Here is a 23,668-nt window from a genome sequence, read left to right on the forward strand (position 1 = left end):
CCTTTTTCCTGTTGGCAAGCTTCATAACAGAGACAGGAGAGTAGTTTCCACGTATAAGCCTCTAAATTACAACTTCAAATGCCTATCTTGTGATATATCATCACTCATCTACTTGCTTGCAGAGAATACTGCAGGAAAGGGAGTATTCAAAAATAATCAGGACTGAGAAAACAAATGAAAAAAAGATCAAAGAGAGCTAGGCTTCTTCTGTTGAGCCAATAGCAGCAATGACTGAAAGGTCATAAAGACAGCTATGTCAAATTCAAGGAAATTTCTCTGTTCTCTTAACAGCAATTCAAGACAAACAGCCCTCTCACGTGGAGCACAATACTGACTAGAACTGTAAGTAAAAGAAAGGAAGCAAAACCCATTTACTCACATAAACAGACATTTCCTGAGTGTATTCACGCTTTACATGGGGTTTGAAATGAACTAATTGATAGCTCCTAGTAGTTAAGATAAAACAGGTTTTGATATCTTACAAAAAGAAGCAATAAAAGTAAAAATAATTTCCATATAAAACACCAAGGAATTCATAGTCATATGCTAAATAAGTATACTTACCCTTCTTTGATAGCTGAGGTAGAGTGGTTGGTCTGTCTTCTGATTCCCCGCTGTTCAAGTCATCACCTGATGCAGTGGAATTAAATGGATTTCTCCTTTGCTAAAAGAGGAGCAAACATTATAATTGCAGTCAAACTATTCTATCAGTACAGTCTTGACAAAATAAATGAAAGGGCAGTGATTTCTTCTGTCTCACTACCCTGTCAGCAAAGAATCTGAAAGCATGCCTCTTAAATTGGATACATGAGAAAAAACCTGAACAATATGAAACGGGGAACTATCAGAAATGCTAGCGATAGCCTCATCCTATTCTTTTTCAAGTCACCAACAGCAGAGATAAGCCACCCCTTAAAGACACTTGAAAATCCCAAGTTGTTGCAAGTTAAATAATTTTATCTCTACTTCTGTGACTTTAGAGATAATGGAAGACAGCAAGACAATTCTTTTCAGTGGCTGAAGAGATCGGAAACAATGTCAAGTACAGACAGCCACTGATTATAGCTGTAACAGCACTTTAGCACTGAAATTTTACTGGTTTCCATCATCTCCCTCCAAAACAAAAAAATACTCATTTTTTCCAACTTATTATCTTCCTCAAATCTTTACCACTGAAGCAAAGAAACATACAAAATGTAAAAAGATAACTTCTGCTATATTCAATACCAATCATACCTTTACTGGTGGGACTGCTGCCTTCGTAGGTCTTTCCTCTGGTTTGTTTAACACAGAGGTTATTGTTTTAGAACTGCAAAGAAAAACCATGCAAAAACTTCAGCAAACAGGACATTACTTAAGCCTTTTTCAAAAAGCAAACCAGGGATTTGTTTATAACATACTCAAATATAACCTCTTGGCACCTAAAGTTTTCTATTTAGCCTGTTCTCATCAGATTAGAAGCAAATGTTGTCCTTTCTGTAGTTAGGGGATATTCTTGCTGCTTTGTTTCCTTGCACAAATTTCTTTGCTTGTTAAAGAATTCAATACAACTTCTACCTGGCGTGACAGAAATGGTATTTTGGATATTGTTTAGATTTTTGAGCAGGCTTTATGTAAATATAGCCACTCTCCATATACTATCAGTGTTGCTGTCTCCATCCTTGTCCTACATTTATACTTCTAGGACTGAAATCAAAGCGGAGAAAAGTGCCAAAATCTGATACAAGTAGAGTTTTGCAAAGTGTCCAAGTCAGAAAAATCGGAGGAACCCCATCAACCAGTATAGCAAAGATGTGACACACCACAGATGACAACACATCCCCTCAGAGCTACAGCTTATAAGCTATTCTTTGAATTAAGACCTATAAAATCTGTGGTTTGATAGCGTGAGCAAGTTATTACTTGTGATCCTGACTAAGTATAGCTCAAATAAGGAGAAATTAAAACAGCTAAAAGAGACAGCTCCTACATGATATCAAGAAATATTTCATCTATTTGCAGAATGATGCAAGGGGTTTTTTTTCCTCAAAACAATCCAATTTTTATAATTTGATTTTATCTAAACATCTCAGGTATGAAAAAGCACTTGCTTTTTGAAGATTGAAGTTAGATGTGGATTTAAATATGGTCTTCATATAACAACCGCATTCAGTATCTTAACTTTATACAGAAAATGCTGGCATTAACCAACTTACATGCTTATGATTTTGGGGATGGGGGAAACAGTACAAGGCAGGAAAAATGAATATTCTCCAGGTAGGAAATATGACCTCAGGCTAGGAAAGAAAGCAACTCCTACAGCTTTTTCTGCTATAGATGTACAAGAAGATTCCGATTACTGGGTATTTCTTTGGTCAACGATATTTGGCATAGGTGAAAAGACTTTCAGGTATTGATTGGTAAGTAGCAGGGCCATGAGACAATGCTTTTGAGGGCAGATGTGGTGTCGCAGGAAAAGAAAATAGCTCCCAGCTTTCATCAAGTTCCAGGTTCAAACAGGAGCTGTCTACTCACATGGACAAAGATCTCTCCAGTCAGGTAACTGGCAACAGTCTGCCCTGCTGAGGGGAGAACAACTTTCCCATCTTAGAATCATAGAATCATAGAATTGTTTAGGTTGGAAAAGACCTTTCAGATCATCCAGTCCAACCATTAACCTACACTACAAAGTCCACACTAAACCAGTTAAGGGTAGACTAGACTAAACCATGTCCCAAAGTGCCACATCTACCCATTTTTTGAACACTTCCAGGGATGGGGACTCCACCATCTCTCTGGACAGCCTCTTCCAATGCTTGACTACTCTTTCCGTGAAGAAATTTCTCCTAATTTCCAACCTAAACCTCCCCTGGCACAGCTTGAGCCCATTTCCTCTCGTCCTATCGCTAACTACTTGGGAGAAGAGACCAACACCCACCTTACTACAACCTCCTTTCAGATAGCTGTAGAGAGCAATAAGGTCTCCCCTCAGCCTCCTCTTCTCCAGGCTAAACAATCCTAGTTCCCTCAGCCGCTCCTCATAAGGCCTGTGCTCCACATAGAATCATAGAATCGTTTAGGTTGGAAAAGACCTTTCAGATCATCCAGTCCAACCATTAACCTACACTACAAAGTCCACACTAAACCAGTTAAGGGTAGACTAGACTAAACCATGTCCCAAAGTGCCACATCTACCCATTTTTTGAACACTTCCAGGGATGGGGACTCCACCACCTCTCTGGGCAGCCTCTTCCAATGCTTGACCACCCTTTCTGTAAAGAAATTTTTCCTAATTTCCAACCTAATTTCCAACCTTTCCAACCAATCTTCTCCAGGGTGAAGTACAGTTAACTCCCAAGTTTAGGAAAAAAGTCTGGCAGCCACCCTTGAAAGGCTGCCGGCCTCTGGACTGCTCAGTGTATTTGAGGAGTGACATCACTCCCATTTTACAAATGGAAAAACATCATTACGGAGAAGATGACACAGTAACAAGCAGCCTGAACATAAGGCTTAGGTTTTAATCTGAGCTACAAAATTCTGTATCTCTTCCTTGCTCTTTTGGTTCAACACTACCTTTAAGAAATATACCACCTTGCATAGTGATACAAACTTAAGGTATGAGCTGATCGTGTAAACTATCTTGGAAACTATCTCATGGGTGAAAAAATAAACTGTTCTTATATTTCAACACTAACTACAGCAGCTTCTTATATGCACACACCAGCTATAACAGATTATTATTTTTCTTTTTATTCTTCTCTGATCCTAAATAAGAAAAAAAATTTCTAGTTCTCAAAGATCTCAGTATTGCAACTTTTAATTTCTTTTTAAAAAATATAATTCCACATTACAGTTTTTAACCTTAGTTCTAATACTTTTTTTTAAGTCTGATAACACATATATTTAAAGAAACTTTGTTCTGCTGAACTGGAGTTTGTGTTCTTGCTTTTATAAGCACTTGAGTTCGTGTTTTTGTTTTTATGAGCCCCTGTGTGCTCCTGCACTTTGTGTCTCATCTACAACATCTACTACCCAACGAGACAAACATGATTCCTGTGCCACGCCCCACCCCCCTTAAGGTCTAGGTCATGAATGCTTCAACCCTTCCCTCATTTTAAACAAGGAAAATAATGTGATGTACCCTGGTCTGCAAGAAACCAATAAGACATTCTTCGGTCTGCAATTTTTACGGATGAGGAGGTAACTTTTTAAAGTCTCATTGAACACACACAATATTTTAATTCAATGCTACTTCAGACTTACCACAGAATAATTAAAGAGTTGTGAATTTGGCATTACATACTGAAAACTCTGCTCTAAAGAAAACATAAGGTAGAGAAAAAAACCCCACACCCAGGATCCTATAACAAAGTTTCACAACAAAGGGTCTGAAAATAGGAGTTTATCCTCAACCCATACAGGTGGGAAAACTGAACAAAGTTCCCAGATATACTGCTAATCTAAGAGAGTGTATGAAGCCAAGTTGATAAATACACCCAGATTAAAAAATTCCTGCACTGCATTTCAGCAAAACAAAGTGTTGAGAACCACAATGAAGGCCCAAACTCCACAGACTGGACAGGAACCAAGAGACAAGAAGGCCAAGGCAGGAGCAAAGCTGGAGAAAGGGGTTATAGATTTGCAGGCATTGTCAATACAGTCTACTCAGAAATGGCCTCCCATTCAGACAAATAAGCTTTCCTGGGCTCAGTCTGAAGGGCAGAGAATCTGGTGCAAGTAAAGCTAGTGCTATTTAACAATACTCCATAAAAGTGTCCTTACCTAGGTATCCCAGCACCCCTATTATTCCAGAAAAGTTACATGGATTTTAAGAATTAGGGCTTCTGTGCAAGTTTTCGCCTTAGAGAACTCTAGGACTCACACTTGTCACCTGTCCAATGTAGGCTAAAAATATTTTCTAGCCCAGGGAAGAAAACAACCTACAAATCATAATTTGAAAGATAAAGCCTCTTTAACATTGCCTTTTTTTGAGATTCAGCATATAGACAGATGGTGTCACTGAACAGAGTTAATATTGACAGTATGAGTCACCCTATAAAAACTCATTCTGTGCAAGGTTACACCTTCAAAGACACTTCACACACCTGGCCTGTAAAGGCAGTGGTATGCAAGAAAAGTACCACAGTGATATAATGCCCAAGAAAAAAAAATCATTCATAGCTTCATTACTGAATTTAGATATTTGGGGTGTTGGGATGAAGATCATTATGCTAATTTTAAGAATATATGTGTAGGCTGATTTCTGTTCCACCTCATATAGCAGCACCCTGACTCAACAGAAGTTGAACTGGTCCTAGGGCTGGATTTGACCCTCAGCAGTTTACAGACAGATCTACCAGAACTGAACTTTCTTCACATTCAGTAAGAGTTGTTTTGGTTTAAGAATAGGATCCAGAACAAAAAATGTCTGGGTAATTTATCACCTATCTTCTGGTCCCAATCCTCAGGTTAGCAGGTCCTTCAGTTTATGCAAAGCCTGCAAGTCAGCACTGGCCTGAAGCCCACTCTAGGAGGAAGAAGGGGGAAAAAAAACCCTAAAACCCCACAACTCCCACAAACCTACCCTTAAAGTAGCACTTTAAAAATCTTTTAGAAGTCCAAGTGCTTGAACCACATGTAGTATTTGGACACTAGAAGCTATGAACTCACTTTACACAGTGGCAAGCTCCAGAACAATACTCTGTTCCATCCTCTTAGTTCTAGGCATGTTGAGACTATGGCATTGCAAGAGGAAGAGTCAATTAATTCATTGTGGCTCTGCTACCCTAACAGCCAAATATAAATATTTATAGCGTCTAGGCTTTCCCTTCCCTCCACAGACAGTGGGGTTATTGCTTTCCCAGCATTGTGTTTCCCCTCAGTTCCCCATCAGCTGCTGCCATTAGAGACAGGCCCACAGCCATGTCAGACCAGTTTCTTTCAAAGTCCAGTATCAAGAGAACAGAAAGGAGGAGTATTTTTAACACATATGGCACCTCCTGCAGTTTCCCACATGCAATGTTGTGTAGACTACTCTCAGTCATAGCAAAATAAGTCCATACTGAAATCATAAGCAATGAATTGCACAATCCTGCCACGTTTGCTTGCTTCAGCTTTTGACATTTTAGAAGCAAATAATCTGAGACATCTAATGAAGTATTTACACAAAGTAAATGCATGTAAGCGTCCAGCCCACATATTATAGATCGCTTCCTAAGGTCCACTTCAACTGTCTCATAACTCCTGGACAGTGTGAGCTTGCTTTAGAGGGAAGATCTTGAGCTATTGCTAAGTGTATGAGCACCCATGAACAAGGCATACAGACCAATTAATTTCTGGCACAATTTGAAGCAAAGGGCAGGAGATGGTCCTGGACAATAATTATCAAGCTTTGCATGGTTGTGACCTGAAATAAGTCATCAGATCACCTCAAGTTAAAGACAACTGTCAAGTTGGTCATATTCCAAACAATTGTCTACATGTTCTTAAACCTCATTATGTTATATATTTTTGAAGAGGCTGCCCTGGCAGTTTATGAAATGTATTACTCCATCAATCACACATAATTTGTGGAGTTGTAATGGTAAGAATAACATTATATGGCTGTTCTTCTTTTAAAGTATCATCATCTTTTCCTGATGTGCAAGATGACATGCAAAATATTCCAAAAGATATATTAAACAGCAGCATGTCTTGTGCTGTCCATAAAAAAGTAACTCCACAACAACCTCCCAAAGGTAAAAGCCATCTGTAAAAAAAACCCTACATTCAGTAACAAATAATTTTGTCAGCTTTATCAGCCAACTTGGGGGGGGGGGGGGGGGGGTAAGCTCTTTCTTGTGATAAGCAACCTTTATCATCCTTACTGTACAACTTCATTTTTTGGGAAGTCTATAACAAAGCAGTTTATTTGACCTTTTTCAGCACAATTTCAGATGTGGGTAAGACAAAATACCCCTTTGAGTTCACTGGTAATGATACATAAAAGATAAGAAAGACTAGTAATGCAAGCCAGAGATGTTAAGACTTACACCAACCGTCGGTGCCATTCATTGTGAACGTGTATGCCCAATTTGCAGACCACGAAAGTGAAAGATTCAACTGCTACTACATGCTGTACAAATGCATAGTAGGAGACAAGCCTTGCTGCAAAGAAAAAACAGACGACATACAGAGAAGGACTTGGAAGACAGACAAGAAAGTGAAAGGTTACAGAGCTGATCAACGGCACAAGCAGAAGTAAAACAGTCATCCTAAGAGGTAACTCTGGCTCTTGCCTCACTCCGGTCACTGAAAGCACAAACAATAGCTATCAGTGTTACACCCTGGTTCTTGTTTCCTCAATGGTGTTGAGGAATCTGGCCATTTAAAGACATTTCATTTCCACTTGCTCTCAGCCTAGCTTAGAGACCAGCACTTTCCTTTTCAAATGCAGGCTTTTTGAGAGCTTTTCACACAGTGAATGAATTACTACACGTAGGTATTTTGAAGAGAAGACGTGTCTGTCTGTCTCTCAGAAATCAATGCAAGATATTTCAAAGCAAAATGGACCTGTTTGGGATGTTTACAGACTTGAGATAGTGATTTAATACAAAATCCTCTGTAGTTCAGAAACTACTTATCATCCAGCTTCCCTGCAACCACCATAGCCATTCAGGCATATCCAAGCTGACTGTCCTGCCATACTCTGAACAGAAGCCTCTCCCTTCCAGAAAGACATTTTTTTTACTTGTTAGAATCTGACTTATTTTCTGCTAGTATCCAAAGATTCCAGTTCTTTCTGCCTGAAATACATTTCGTCTCCTTAAAAAGTCTCTGAGGTCTTAAACTGTGCATCCAAAAATCTGGAAAATTCTAAAGGGCAATTTCTCAGTCTCTGATTCTTCGTATGATCCAAGCTGAAAATTCAGGCTGAATCAATAGTCTGGTCTCATTAAGTGACTGAAGAGATGGAGAGGTTATTGTGCCCCTATTACTAACTGCAGAGGACCAATCACAGCCAGCCATTTTAACCAGAAAATCCTGGTCTCACTTCTGGGAGCCAAACTAAATTGCGACATGAGAACATGTGTGGGACGATTCCATACACCATTGACAACTTTTTCCTTGAAGAGATAAGCCAAAGATTGTTCTGCATTTGAATGCAGAACAATTAACAATGCATGACTAATTTGTCAGCCTTTCACATGCACAGATTCCTTGGGTGATTCCGAGGAAACATTTGATGACCTTTGAAATAAGGGGCAAATGTAATATTTTGGATGGAACTTACAGCTCACAAGTTTCACCAGTCCCGATATAAACATACTAAGTGTGTTAAAGAGACAGCTTACCTTGAACCAGATTTCAGTTGTTGTTCTTGATGTTCCACAACACCATGTAGTTCTGGTGGCACAAAGACTTCTTTATTAACATTGCTCACCCAGCTGTTCTTTGCTTTGTTTGATTTGTTCTGACTCACTTCAGCTAAAACATGAAACAAGAATATTGTTGTCTCCCATATGTTCATACCGGATTTCTTAAGAAGCAAATACAAGTATTTGCATTCAGTCCTACAGCTATTTCAAAAGTCCACTATACTTGACTTGTGTACAGAAGCAGATCTGGTGCCTTCTAAAGAATAATTTTTCTAATGCTACTAGAAATGTCACATACTGCTCTGAATACTTCACTCTACTACACCAGGTACATTTGCTTTAGACCTTACAGTGATCCTAAATCACTGTAGAGAGAGAGAAGTTGGAGAAGTTTTCTACAACAACCCTGGTAAAGACTGATCCTGTAGTTCTTGCAGCTAGATAAACATTGAAAATTCAACCTCGGTGTCCTGAGGAAACAAAAACAATTGAACCATAGGAAACTGAAAACATGTTGAGTTCAGTTAATCAAGTCAATTGTTCCCTTCCTACAAGCAGTAAACTGGAAGTTAGTCAAAACTCATTTAAGCAGGTGGCTAATCCTTATGGATAGAATTACCACAAGAAGTTAAGAAGGTAAATATAAAAAAAACCCTAAACAACCAAAAAGCCCCACGTCATTCAGCAAATGCAAATACATTTGCATTTCTTTCTGGGGTGGGACAGAATCCTATTCTGGTAACCCCTTTCAGAGTCAAAAAATTCATTTACATTATTTCCTCTACTTCTTTTTGCACTTCAATGGTTTAGAAATGAAGAATTTATTAGTGTGCAAAAATAAGCAAGATTTTTATTCTCACTTTTGCTATCCACAACTGCAAGCAAAAATATCTTGACATCTAATGAGTCACTGAAACCAAGGATTTGCACATAGTTCTGAATATACCAGTATGCCCCTTTGTTCAAGTAATAAGGTTGGGACTGTCATGGTTTAGCCCCAGCCAGCAACTAAGCACCATGCGGTCGCTCGCTCACTCCCCTATCCCTACCCCCCTACCCTACCCCTACCCCGATGGGATGGGGGAGAGAATCAGAGGAGTAAGAGTGAGAAACACTCCTGCGTTAAGATAAGAACAGTTTAATAATTAAAGTAAAATAATAATAATGTTACCAACATTCTTCTCCTACTAAATCCAAAACACAGCACTATGCCTGCTACTAGGAAGAAAATTAACTCTATTCCAGCCAAAACCAGGACAGGAGTAACCAACCTTCCTTTAAGATAATATGGCTTTAAGTACTTTCCTTTAAGCTATAAGTTACTGTAAAATTTAGCTAGAATTTTACAGCTGATTTTCATAACCTTCAAGTCCAAAACCAGCCGAAAACCACAAACACACTGCACTAACCACCTGTGATTTTTTGCATTCTTACCCATTTCAGGCCTTTTCTTGTTAACTTAAAAACCCAAAAACATCACACAGTAACCTCCAACTGACTAAACTGCCATTATCCAAACTCATCTCTGGGAATATATAGGGATTGAGAAGGTGTAACATTGCAGGATTAGACAGGAAAACAAGGCTAAATTGTAGTTACAAAACCTATAGAAAGTGCCAAGCTGTAGTCCATCCACAGTATTGAGAGAAGTACCTTACTTGCTTCACTAGCACACAGCAAAATCCCTTAATAGAACTTAAAAAAAAAAAAAAAAAAAAAGATTGCAAATTTCAGTACAATCTGGTGAGAATAATAAAAGTCTTGCCCTTCTAAGTCAAAAGGATTTAGCAGAACTAGAGGAGGTTAAGAGGGGTTGGGGGTCAATTTCTCTAAGAAAAAAAAAAAAATCACTTTCTGTACAAAGAATGACAAACTAGACCAGGACTCTTCAGATTAGAAAGTCAGATGCTGAGAGATTTATAACAGAAGTCTACAAAATCCTGTACACTATATTATAGCTGTTTTTGTGAATATAGATCGACTGTTCACTTTCTCTCCCAGGGATAACATTAATGGTGATCAGTTCAAAACCAGAAAAGGAAATGGTTACTTCTTATGTGGAAAACCCTGATTTTAAAATGCTTCATGACAGGACATGTTGAATGTTAAAGAGGCATGGCTTAAAGAACTTCTTGAACAAATTAATGGGGTAAAATAATCCAGAAATACCACGTCTATTTCAAAAAAGTCTGAGGTGCAATTGGCTGCAGGCTGGTCCTGGCCTTGGAGCCTACACATGTTGCCAGGCACTCTCAGAGGCAGGGTGCTGGGGAGACAGGCTTTTGGTCTGGTCCCCGAGAGCAGCTCTTATTTCTACTCTTTTGTTTCGTTTTTCTCCAAACAAAACACTGCATTTACTTCTGATGTTAAGCTCAATGCATTATCTTCCCATGTTCTGATTTTTTTTTTTAAAAAAGAGTTTCAGAATATAATATTTATTATCAAGTGAGTACCACACTTGTCAACACTACTCAATTTACACACAATATACTACTACCTATCTGTACTACTGAATTAATGTCTGCAACTGTTAGCTGGCACATGAACACAGCTGGCTTTAACAGACATCTCTAATAGATCATTTGAGGGCACCCACCATGATGTGGGGAATAGTGGGTGCATTTAAAGCTAACATGGACACAGGATGCCAGTTTTAGCTGCCAGAGTTCCCAGGACATATATTTCGGTAGTTATAACCACTAGATCCAGCTCATGGTGCCTAACATTTCAAATAAATTTGAAGTACCTTTGGTCTCCTTACAAATAAAAAAGAAAGGCTCAGAGGTCTCAATCTGAGTACCCAAAAGCTTGGGTAATCCATACTAAAAAGCAATTTCTTCAATATCTGATTCTTTGCACATTCCAGGGTAGCTCACAGGCCCTCAAAAATGGAAATGAGAATGCAGTCCAGGAGTGCAGCGGGCTTTTAGTCCTACACATAAACACAAGCCAGTCCCTCCTGTTAGCAGTCATCAGACTGAATTCTGTCTTTAATACACAGCACTACGGGAGAGGAAAGCTTACGCTATAAACTACATGGGAAATCTCTCTTTTGCATCATTTTCTACTTCTAGAGATGCCAATATTATTCTTGTATTTCACAGACAGCAGTGTCTGAGGTTAACTAAGTAAGAGCCAGCTTTTCCAAAATAAAACATAAACAAAATGCTTACCAAGAGTGGCAGGCTTCCGTCGCATGGAAGCTCGAATAATATCTGCTCCGTGTATCTTATCTCTGTGCCTCTTTGACTTTGCTTCATAAAACCACTGTCCACTCATATTCTTTAGCTGAACATCGTCTTTGACTTTTTCTGGTAAATGCCTGGGGAGAGGGGAAAAAAAAATTAATAAATGAGATACACAATCTACTTACCTGTGTGAACAGAATAAAAGTCAGATTTTTTTTTGGTTGGGGGGGTGTGTGTGTGCGTGTGTGTTTTGTAGGTTTGGGGGTTTTTTTAACACTGTCTCAGCATGCTATTTCCATCTTCTGACCTGTAACTTTCCTTATTTAATTGTGAAGGATGACAACGTGCTGGAGAGGGAAGAGCCTCACCTCTGTTACCATCAGAGCATGGGCTGAAGTAACTCTTCAAAAAAAAGAAATGCTTTGCTATGATAAACGCTAAAGCAGAGACAGCCCTGGAGAAGTCTTCAGTAATTGCAGAACTTATCTTCTTGCCTCCAAAAGCCAGTTTTCCAAGGTTAAAACTGAGATAAGCTAGCAGGGCAGCATAAGAAATCTGCCAAAATTAAGTCCATGGCTGTTCTGGGGCTCAGAAGATGCCTTTTCAGGCTGTTCATACGGCACTAGTGTTACACACACATTCCAAAAGTGCACTGGAAAGATGGTGCCATTTTTCGCACAGGTTATACAAAAATCCTTATATGAATACTATGAATTACAAAGGAAGTAGCATCACATGGAAGAAACAACAAAATAAGTTTGTTTAGTTTATTAATCTGCCATGTATCCATCACATGAACTGCAGCCATTTCAAGTACGTGAAGCAAATTTTTAATAATTTGATTTCAGGCCTCAGGGTCACCCTGTTTTTACGAAGCATACTAACAGAATAAAAAGTTGCTGTGTGCAAATTGAGAGGTTGCTTTCTTTCCTTGTTAGGTATATAACACATTGGGCATATGCTTATACATGGCCTGGAGACTAACCTGCAGACCAGGAAAGTTACTACACAGATTTAGGGAGTACTTAAAAAAAAAAAAAAAGCTAAGCGAGGCTTCACCTGCCTTCTCCATTTACGTCCTTTCCTTCAGCAAACAAGCTAATAACAGAGCCCAAGGGAGAAATCAGAACAAATCAAGTTACTCAGACTTTAAGGCTAAACACAGCCCACACTGCTTGGGATGGTGCTATCTTCCACAGGCCTGATGGCCAGTCATAGAATGGTTTGGGTTGGAAGGGACCTTTCAAGGGCATCTAGTCTAACCCCAAGGAGGTTCATGCCAGTTTTATATTGCTTGTGAGTTTAGGAGAAGGAACTCCTAGTGCAATCAAGCAGCTATGACGACAGTCCTGCAACCTATAATAAAAGATTTGACTGTCAAGTACAGACACCCATTCACAGCAGGCAAAGGACACTGAGCCGGTCCCAATCCTCACACTGAGACAGGCCATTCTCACCTATCATTCAACCTCTCCTTCATCCTCATATAGCCAGAAATGAAGAGGCTTATTTGAATGCATCAGCTATATTAGAATTTGAATACCTAAACTTGAATACCTAAACTTTTTGAAAGTACTGTCAACAGTCAGTCCCTCCTAGGTGTGTAAACAACTTCTCTGTCTCAAATCAGCTACGCACACTTGAGGCTGCCAGGAGGCATTTTTAATGCCAAGATTCAACAGTCCATAGCATTACTAGGCCATTTAAATTTGGCTCTCCCTCTTGCTTATAACTCTGTGCTTCCCTAGGAGCCAAGATACACACTTCTCATATGCTGCAGGTCTTCCAAATCGGAGCAGGAACACAGCAGTAGCTTCCCTCTGTCCTCAAGCAAATATATTACTCAGGTATGAGCCAACTCCTCATTGCTCAGCCAGTTTATGTACACAGCCAGCAGGAATAGTAGAAATATGGCACGCAAAAAACTTTTTACACAGATGATTGCTTCTCCCTTTCACCTTTTTCCCATGTGTTATTTGTCTTCTCAGACCAGATGCTCCTCAGGGTTAGGGACCGGCTTTTCAGCTATTTGTACAGCCTGCAAGGCAGCAGAGCTCTGACCCCAGCTAGTGCTTCAGGGCAGTATGACAACACATGCCAAGGGAGGTTCTCTAGCAGGAAGGTACCCAGTCACAGGACAAGTATTCAATGCCCTCACCCTGTTTGATTCAACCCTTTTACCCCAGACACTGCTCACTCCTTTCCCCTTTGTATTCAACCACTGAAACTCGGGTGTGGTAGGAGACCTTTACCACTCAGCTCAGACCGATAAATCACTGTAGAAGTGGACAGGATCCCTGGCCTCTCAGCTATGTCAGCCTACTTACCTGCTTGTTGGACTCTCGGATCTGCGACTGATCAGCATAAGCAGGACAGAGACGCATGGGTTTGCAATGGCTCCAGACTCTCGTTAAGTGTCACCCATGGCCAAAGCAGCTGTCTTTTTGGCTAGAAGTGAATGCCAGGCACCTTGCTCCCACCCCTGGCTTGCTGTCTACGGAAGTTAGTGTACCTTAACTCCACCAGCTCAACAGGCCTTCTAGACTTTGTGAGATAATTATGCTTTCTAACAAAGGTATAAACGTGCTCTCAATTTACCCCGGACTTCCTTTACAAATGACCCATCCGGCTGATAGGGCTTGTATGGTAAGACGTGACAGCTCACAGCAGCTGACTTCAACTACTTCTTTTGCCTTCTCTTCTCACCTGGATAGCACTTGACCTTTGTTAGCTTGGCTTACTCATCTCTTCAAGAGAAGTATTTAGCCTCTCGGTCCCATCTTTTGAGGAACTAAGAGCAACATAAATGTTAGAGCTATTCCCAGGCATCCCCCAGCAGATATAAAGAAGCAGATTTCCATTACCAGAAAGACAATTAGTTCTAGGTCTTGACAGGGTAAAAGCTTTTAAGAAGCCTGTGTTCACCAACATATCATGTTGCAAAAACAGCTGCTGAGGTGACAAACGGGAATTTTTACAATGCTATTTGAATTCTCAAGCTCTGCTATGAGCAGGCCTTAGCAGTAATATCAAACTGCTTGCACTACGTGGGCCTGTTTCACTGCTAGGCATTAGATTTAGATTGTGGTTTACCTTGAAAGGAATTGCAGAGAAACCAGACTGCAGACATGGTTTTCCACTGCTACATACGCCTCCCAGCACACCACAACAGGATTAGAAGCCAACAGCTGATTCTGTGCCAGCTCCCCAGTCAACAGAAAGGCTAACCACGCTGTCATTACGTGATTTTCCTCTTCATGACCAAAGAACTAGTAGGTATCCAGATTAAGAGTCAGATTGCAGGCTCGGTTGCCAAGTTTGCAATTAGGAGAAAATGCAATAACAGCTTTACATATGATGTAAGCATGTATTCTGGAGTCCCTCAGTGGTCTGTTAAAATGCCAGTTAGCCTATGTTGCAGTGTTCAGAGTGAAACAGCCTCAAATTGTAATAAAGCTAGTGCCTGTTTCTTTTACAGGAACATTAAACTCAAAGTGAAGGTACGTAGTTAGAAGGAATTCACTCTAAAATTCCCTTTTAAAATAGGCCTGGGTTCCCCCATTACTTAATATGATTTTTCCACTATGCCTAGGTAAAACATTTTTGATGGCAAGATGACAAATTTTTCATCCCACTAGGGCATAAAGTGCATGCAGAATTACACTGAATGGGCATATGAAGCAACTGTCAGGCACTCTGCAGGCAAACACAAAACCTACACATGTATTAAATGGGTTGTTTCTCCCCACCTCCGGAACATCTGATAGTGGGCTAAATCACGTGGTACCACTGTAAGGCAGGAAATCTGCTCTGATACAATCAGTCCCTGTCAACCTCCCTATCAGTAAATCCAGAATGGTTTATCTTATGCTTTGTAGGCTAGTGCAATAGCTCACTGCATGTTAGGGTGAAGTGATGACTTCTGTTTCTTTTTTTGAAACAACAGTCTCTAGCAATACATACCTATATCTAACACTGTTCAGCTACACCTCCTCAGTGTCTCTTAATTCCTTCCCCTGTACTCCCCTTATTCATAGTCCATATCATAAGCCACCACAGAATTTGCAAGATGTGACAACTGACATCTTAATAGCTTCTTTTATTGCCTTATTCCTCAATCGACAGCTTAATCTGAGCTTTTCAGACAGGAGAGTCTGTGTGGTGCAAGCACATTCTGGGACTTCTTGTGACAAACTAAGCAGCTTTTAAATCAGGGTCTATGCTCAATCAGCTCAAAGAGACAGATTCATTAGCATCTCACACTCCCTGTTCTGAACATATGAAAAAAGCACCCCAGTGACTAATTGACTTTGGAGAGGAAGAAAGCAGGCGGCTCTGTTGTCCATTGAAATATGGTCTCCACCAGAATCTGGAAACAAAACTAAGATCCCAACTTCTGTGGTGAGTGAGTGTCTCAAACACACTGACCAGATTAACCCAGCTATACGTCATTACTCTCCAAGAAGATGGCTACAGGTGGGGCATCAGACTGGCATGTTGCCCCATATTTCATTTAAACCATATATACATTCTGCACTGAAGACGGAGTCCTTTGTTTTTATACGCTTTTCTACTATGTCACCTGCAGTTAGCACTCAGACTTATTCTCCTATGAGCAGTTGCACTGTCAAGTTTGAAGTAAGCTTAATTTTACAAGTAAAATGTTATGAATCAAGTAACTAGATACTCCCTAGGCAGACACACAGAATATATAAATTTGTTTAGGCATTTCTTACTATATGGAAACTTAACTTTACTCCATTCAGGAAATCTGTAGCAAGACTGTTGAGGTTAGAGAGTACAGGAGGTAGGAGTCTTTCCAGGTCTGTCAGCCTTCGCAGTTTCTATTAGCTTCTACTTCTTTAATTTCTCTACCAGCCTTCCACTGTTTAGTTTGTCTGCTTGTTTTAAAGGATTTGCAAAGAGGCCGCCCCTCCCTCTTCACACACAACCCAAGTAAACCTGCCATGGAAAAAACCCCAACCCAACAACAAATCCTTCCCAATGAAGGAACAGCTATCCTGTGACAATATGCCTTTGGTATTAGAGTCAGCCTGGACAGCAGCACAAGACAACTTGGAATCGGAGGAGGAGAGGTCGCTAGAAAGTATGTGCATTCACTCACAGGTTCTGCTCCAACACAGTGTTCCCAGTACTTTATAGGATTTTAAAGTAGGTGTATAAAGCATAAAAACAGCCCTGATCAAATGACAACCCACAGGCCACAGAGAAGCAACTGTAAGTGAGCAGAAGAGCCTGCATCACAGCTTTCTTCACAACTACCAGCAAGGGCATTTCCAAGAAATTGATGCTGTACTAAAGAATAGGTTGCATTTTAGGATTTCAGGCAAGCTACAGATCAAGACTAATCTGCTCTGAAGACAAAGGCTTCAGTTTGGCATTCAATAATACAACACAGTCCCGGGCACAAACATGTGATAGAGAGATCTGACCAGGACAGTTTTTGTACTGTAGGGAAAACCATACTTATTGAGGTGGTACTCAATTTAGAGGTTAAAAAGGCTTATTAGTATCCACTTTTTCCCTTAAGCACATTCTTCTACCATACAAAATAAGCTCCATCCACCCTGCTTCACCAGCTGTTCCAAACAAGCATCATCCAGTCAAATAATCCATCTGCTACTAGTAGACAAGGTAGTGATCAATACTGGGAAGAAAAGGTGTCAGTCCAGTTCCCAGCATAGTCCAATGTCATGTTTGTTACCAAGACCAGTAAGTAGGGTCTCTTCCTTAACCCCAGTTATCTCACCAGATTAAGATGAAAACAGTCCTTCTTTTCTTACTGGCTCTTCACGAGGTGGGCTGAGACCAAGGGGAGTTCACTGTTACTTTGGTCTGATGAACCTGGCAGAAATCATAGAGGATGAAGAAAAGCTTTCTGGAGGATACATACCCCCTTATTTTTTTGTCTGTCCAGTGACAAATAGAGACTTAGGCAAAAAAAAAGGAGTTCGCTCAGAATAGGGTGGGTTTGTTTGGTGGTGGGTTGTTTTTTTTTGAATATATCTCTGGAGAGCAACAACCAACCTCCCCACCACACCCACAGCCATTCTTATGTCAGTTGGCTTTGTTTAAAAAGTATAAATAATGGCATGCACATTTTGCTAGGGAATAAAATTGCTCTATTTCCTGAACAGTCACTGTATTTGGAAAGTCGCATTTGGTGCTAAGCGATGACCATCAAGGCGAATTAATCCAGAAGACATGAGCCTATCCTCTTCTGCCCAGACAGGTGTGCCTTACAGCCCCAAGAGGAACATTCTCATCTGAGTGTATTTAGGTACTCACATACCTGAGAAATCAGCAACTGCAAGTGCCACTTGATACTTCGATTATTGTGAAATCTCTCAGAAATCTTGCCGCATTCCCACGTTAAACCAAGCATTTTTTTTTAAAAAGCCATTTTTAACTGCTAAAACTAAAAAAGGAAAAAAAAAATAGACCAATTTTATTTCAAAAAAGGTAGTTGCTGAATTGACATGCTGGATCCCCTCTGTCTTTGGCTGTGGGAAATGCCTCTGAGCTCCCACCTTCTCATGCAACCAAAGGAGGGCAGGCATGGGCAGAAGGCAAGCACAGTCTTACCCTCAGGCTCCTTTGGGGGAGTACTCCAGGTTGTTCACAGTGTGATGGAGCTCTTTCTCCTTCAGCAGGCAAAGAAATCAGTCAACTGAGGGCACGAGGAAAGAGCTTACGGGCTGTCCCTGGTTTGGCTGAAGGCAATCTCCAAGCTCACGCTCTCATGCATACACTTTGACTATCAGCACATTATACTTACTAACATGTAAGGCCGTTAAAAGTTAATCAGAAGTCCCTGGTAGGACCACTAGACACAGGTCTAGATTTCAGAACCAGTTATAAAAATAGCATGAGTTTCAATTAATAACAATTAATTTCTCCTATAATGTCTGAGCAGTGTGTGAGAGCAAATTCTGTTTGACAAGAGGAGATACTAAGATATCTCAGTTTGAATTTTCAGCAAAAGAGTTCAAGCCACCTAATTCTTAGTCTCTTACAATAAATCAACCTACAGAGATTTTTTTTTTATCACTAAGGGCAGAGTTAAGTTCAGATTAAAAAGCTTTGCTCATATTGTAAGCAAGCTCCTTGTTGACACAAATGTATAACCTAAAAATAAAAGAACGAAATATGCTGCAAAGCGACTGTAGTGTTTTTTTCAATGTGTTTTTAAAATCAGCTCCACAAAACCTGTATGCTTTGTTTTCTTATTAGTCACACTTGCTTATTACTAGACTAATTTGAATCTACCAAGGCTTAAGGATAACATCAGTACCCTGAGAAGAACCTCAGAATCATGTTGCTAGAGGGGATGCGCTGACAGGATCTTAACATATCCTCAGCAATAAATTTAAAGAAAGTTATTGTTATTTGTGGCATTCCTGATCCAGAGCCCAAGCAAGCTTTCAAAAAAAAAATTCAGTGTGGATCAGAAGGGATGATGGCCAGCCTAAGAGACCTCAATTAGACACACAAAGTGCCATTCTGTTTCCTGGTCAGGACAGAACGCAGAGCACATACAACCATACTGTGCTCTTGCCTTGCCTGTAAGCCACACCTCTTCCATGTGTCATTTTTCCGTTCATTTACAGACGCCCAAACTTTTATCATGAAGTAGTGCAAATGATATATATTAAGGATGTTATAAGAAAAAGGGGTAGACAACTGGTAAAGTAAACATTTTTGCAGAGATTTAGCTTTAGAAAGAGTCCCTAGGTATTGTATGGCAATGGGAAAGAGTGATACTTCAAAATTATGAAGCTATAATTGGTGCCTAGTTACCCAGCTATGCAGACACTATCAAGCTGCCACAATCATTTGAGTGGGTACTGAGGACACATTTTGAAAATTTCTAGAACATCTGGAAGAAATACCCTGGAGGCACAGTAGGAAAAATGGGTCATTTTTTTCAGAAAGAAGGTGGTTAGCTTTGACAGCACCTCTAAGACATCATCTCTAAACTCTTCTATCTTCAATCAGCCCTTTAAACTTGAACTGGCACCCATGTTCAAAACCATCTCCACCAAGAACCTTGCCCCTGTTAAGCGCACCCTCAAAACTGTTACATCTAACAGAGAAGTATTTTATGAAGATTTGAAGAATGTATTCTGGCAACAGTCACTGAATGTCATTTTCACACTACAGTGGTAAGTCCGGTTCCCCCAATGCCGATATTCAGCTCACCCCAATACCTTAAATATATCCCATCCTAAGAAACAAAAAAAACCAGAAAAAAGTCTGCCTTCTGACAGTCTATGATATAAGGAAAACTGCCTTAAAAAGTGACTGAAGAGGACATCTGTTAAAGCTGACCAGAATCAAAAAAACATTTACACTAGGATTTCAATAGCCACGCGATCCCACCGAGCATTATGAGAAAGGTTAAGTTTACGGAGCACCCAGCAGAATCGGACCCCTAAAGCTTTCTCTTTTTTTGCAATGCCACACCAATGTATGTATTAAAGGGGTTTGGCACACAGCGGTCACCACCCGCCACACAAACAACTCCACATCAGAACTTCCCTATCGCTAGCCTCCTTCAGTTTGCACAATGAGCAAACAATCCTGAGCACAGCCCACAACAGCATCGCCAGGAGGTTCTGCTGGGAAGGGCCGACAGCCACAGCAAGGAACCCTGTCGCAAAGGCGACCACAACAGCTTTCTGCCTCAGACATGCTGGTGCCGAGGGACCAGCCACTCCACCGCAGAAGAGTCACCCAGCCACAATCCAGAACTTCAGATGTATTTCTGTTCCACATTACTGCCTCCAGACAGGGCCCGAAACTGTGTTAATTCTGAACTACACAACTGTAAAGAGAGTTAGGGGCTATGCTGAAGCTACTGCCAGGAAATTCAGTTATGTGCTTAGCTCACTTATTTGTTCAATACCTGAAACCCAGCTGGAGCAGGGTATATCAGAGACTCCTGGACAGGAATAAGGACAACAACAACAAAATGTCAGCAATATGGTAAAAAAAAAGCTTCTAGTCTTGACAAGCTGTCACTCAGCTCTTCCATTTTATGCCGTTTTTCAACCCTCCTCAGCCACACTGCCATTCAGGGGCTGGCAGCAGCTCCGGGGGTAATGAAGCAAAGAGAGGCATCTTCTTGCCCTAGGAATAAAAAAGGATGCAACATCTTTTGATTTCCTTGCATCACACCCTCTTGTCATCGGAGAGTTCTTCATCACCCTTTTGCCCATGAGAAGAAAACATCAACATCCCCTTTCCTTCCTCAGCAGAAGTCAAGGAGGAAGCAGGTATGCTGTTCCCAAAACGATGCTGTTCCTAAAACTATGAGCCCAATTCAGACCAACACAAGGGGAGCTGCAAGACAGGGCAAACGCCTATTACAGCGCCCAACAAACCAAGAATTAAAGCAGACTGCCTAAGGAGGCTGTGTGGGCCAGTCTAATCAGCACAATTTTACTACAGATAAGCAATATTAGGAGCTGTTAGCAGAGAAGGGACTCCATCAGGTGATTTGTAAAATTCCACTAGGAAGTTGCTCAAAGAGGATTCTGTCATGTTACCAGTTTGTCCACACTCCAGGAACATTGCACAGATTATTAGAACACCCTTCAAACCTCAGAATTTCTTCTAGAGGGAAAAAGATCACATTAAAAGACTTCCATTATATACACATACAAACAACACTTTGTCAGGGTGTGATGTTTGTAAGACAACATTCGATCCCAGCTCTTGGAATCTTCCAGGTGTGCAAGGCTGTAGAATTCGAACTAAAATACTGCATCTCCTTGGCTGGAGATATAATTCAGGTAGTGTTTTAATATATAAAAAGCAAGCTCCATGTGCCACATGTATGCAGAAAAATCAGTTTCAGATGTAAGCTTCCAGCTTCTCACAAGTTATAATATTCAGAAACCAGAAGAGACATTTTATTGTAGAAACAAACATGCTGATTACAGGCTGCTACAACCTGCAGTCCCTTGCATTTTCCACCACACCCTCATGAACTTGAATTACAAATGGCAAAAATGAAGTTATACAGACAGAAATACTTGTCAACAGCCCTTTCGGCCTACTCACTCCTGAGAGTGGCTTTTTTGATTTTCTGTTCCAGGAAGGGTTCCTTTCCCCAGATACTGTTTTCAAACTCGTATCTACAATTACTTTCCCAGAGCATTTTCCGACCTGGCACTGATGGTACCATTCCAAGACTAAAGCCAGTGTTTTTCTACCTACAGTAAAGAAGAGAAAATGCCTATCCTGTTACAGCAAAGTCAGTTTTCTGCTTTTTGAAGCAGGAGATAAAACTATGTGGTGAAAACATCTCCTCCTCAGGTTGCATTAAGACAGTAGGGGAAAAAAAAATTGGGAACATTGCATGTAATAATTTTACCTTCAGTCTTCAGTGAAGCAAATGCCTTGAGAGGAGAAGCCTTTTTAACCAAGAGAAGCTAGTGGTTTGCCTTTTATTGCTCTTACACTGAAAGGAGCAAGAGGAATAACTCAACATGCTGACCAAACGACCTCAAGGCTGCACAAGCATGCTCAGCAAAATGAGCACTGCTCTTGGGGCAAGCGGCAGGCTGCCCTTTCATCTGCAGGGTAGAGTATGCCTACACAGAGGGCATTTGCCAAAAAAAAAAAAAAAAATATTTCTCAGAAGAAAAGCATCACAAATGCATCACGGTTGGAATGTTTTCAAAACATTTAAACAGGAAATAATGTCTTTATGAGGAACATCACAATGAGAAGGAATCCTAGAGAAGATTACTGAATCAATGACAGAAAATCCTGCCTCAGCAGAGGCCTGTAAACATCTATTTGTGTTACAGCTTTTTGACCTTTCAGCATCTGAGGCTCCTTTTTTCATTATTCAGCCACTTGTCATTTTGTGTACCCTATAATGGATACTATCTTTCACACTGACTACTAAAATCCTCATTCTTGAGCAGAGAGCTATCTGTATTAGCTGAAACCACTGTTCAACTGCTATTTGTACCTGTGTGGATGGCTTTCACAAAGTCAAGTCATCTGGGCGATGCTGCTTTCCATGCATACATCTCTATTCGTGGCAGTTACCCTAATGGTAGCTCTAGGAAAGCCTCCCAGCACACAAAACACTCCAGAACAACAACACATTGCTCCATCTGTGATACCACAAAGAAAACAGGGAGCAATTTGCTGCTTTAGCCATGGATTGCAAGGACTTCTCCTGGCAATGGAGCATAGTATTGGTACCTCCTCTGGACTGCAGCTCCAATGCTCCACATACTTGAGGTATAACTTCATCCCTCAGACATGTTGCTGACTGCATCCATATTGACTTCTTTGCTTGTTTGGGGCACTAGTACTCCTTTTGAATCAACCCACACACACACTTATTATGTACCGATTCAGTCTGCAGATGTTACAATACTCACAAACTGAATCCTTTTCTGAGGAAGCCAGGACAGATGCCTATCAAGCCAGATGCACACCAGGTGTGCTTGGCCCCTTAGGGAATTGTAAGCATCCAAATCAACAGTTAGTCTTTTGGCCAGTAATGAATCATTTGTGTGGTAGAGGCATTTCATCCAGAGACTATGCTAAATGTAGTCCAGAGTAAAAATCTCCAAACCACGTATACTGTGGAATATGGGGCCCTCAGCAACAACTGTTTTTATCTACCCCTATGCTCCAAGTAACTCAGTATATGAACCGTGCAGGTCTTCCCAGGACAACCCAGGGCGCTAGATCCCTTACCTGACTCTCTCTTCTTCAGCTCTTTTAAGCTCTGCATCCCGTTGCAGCACCTTCATTATCGCCTCTTGCTCCTCCTCCGTTAGGAAGCTTAGGTCAATCATCTTGTTGTGTTTGTAGGGGCTGGTAAAGTGTCCAGGAAGATCTTAAATCCTGCTGGGGACAGCCCTGTAGTCTGCTTTAAAGGTCTAGAAGAGAAGCCTTTTTCAGCAGGCACAGAGAAAGCTGGACCAGGTTACAGTCAATGGTTTAAAGAGCCCCAAATGTTGCTTTCTTGCAGTAGAATATGTGCATGCTTCCCTAGACGAAAGACTTTTGGGAAAGCGCTGCATTCCTGCTTGCCATCATAATGATGTCTTCTCGGCTTGTCCTCTCAGCTCTGCTTCCTGGAGTAAC

The 23,668-nt window shown here is 40.7% G+C and overlaps 1 protein-coding gene across 1 annotated transcript in view; it reads right to left on the minus strand.

Moving 5' to 3' along the window:
* SYTL2 (synaptotagmin like 2) overlaps positions 1-23,423 on the minus strand; it is a 45,380-nt gene extending 21,957 nt beyond the window's left edge. Inside the window, exons 1-5 of the mRNA XM_075704628.1 lie at positions 23,276-23,423; positions 11,510-11,658; positions 8,313-8,445; positions 1,237-1,309; positions 565-664 (exon numbers count right to left, since the gene is read on the minus strand). Of these exons, the coding sequence (XP_075560743.1) occupies positions 565-664; positions 1,237-1,309; positions 8,313-8,445; positions 11,510-11,658; positions 23,276-23,376 (556 nt within the window). The 5' untranslated portion in view covers positions 23,377-23,423. The remainder of the gene's footprint in view (positions 1-564; positions 665-1,236; positions 1,310-8,312; positions 8,446-11,509; positions 11,659-23,275) is intronic.
* Between the last annotated feature and the right edge of the window lie 245 nt (positions 23,424-23,668).

The sequence above is a fragment of the Pelecanus crispus genome, chromosome 1 (genome assembly GCF_030463565.1).
Source record: "Pelecanus crispus isolate bPelCri1 chromosome 1, bPelCri1.pri, whole genome shotgun sequence".
In the NCBI taxonomy this organism is placed as follows: domain Eukaryota; kingdom Metazoa; phylum Chordata; class Aves; order Pelecaniformes; family Pelecanidae; genus Pelecanus; species Pelecanus crispus.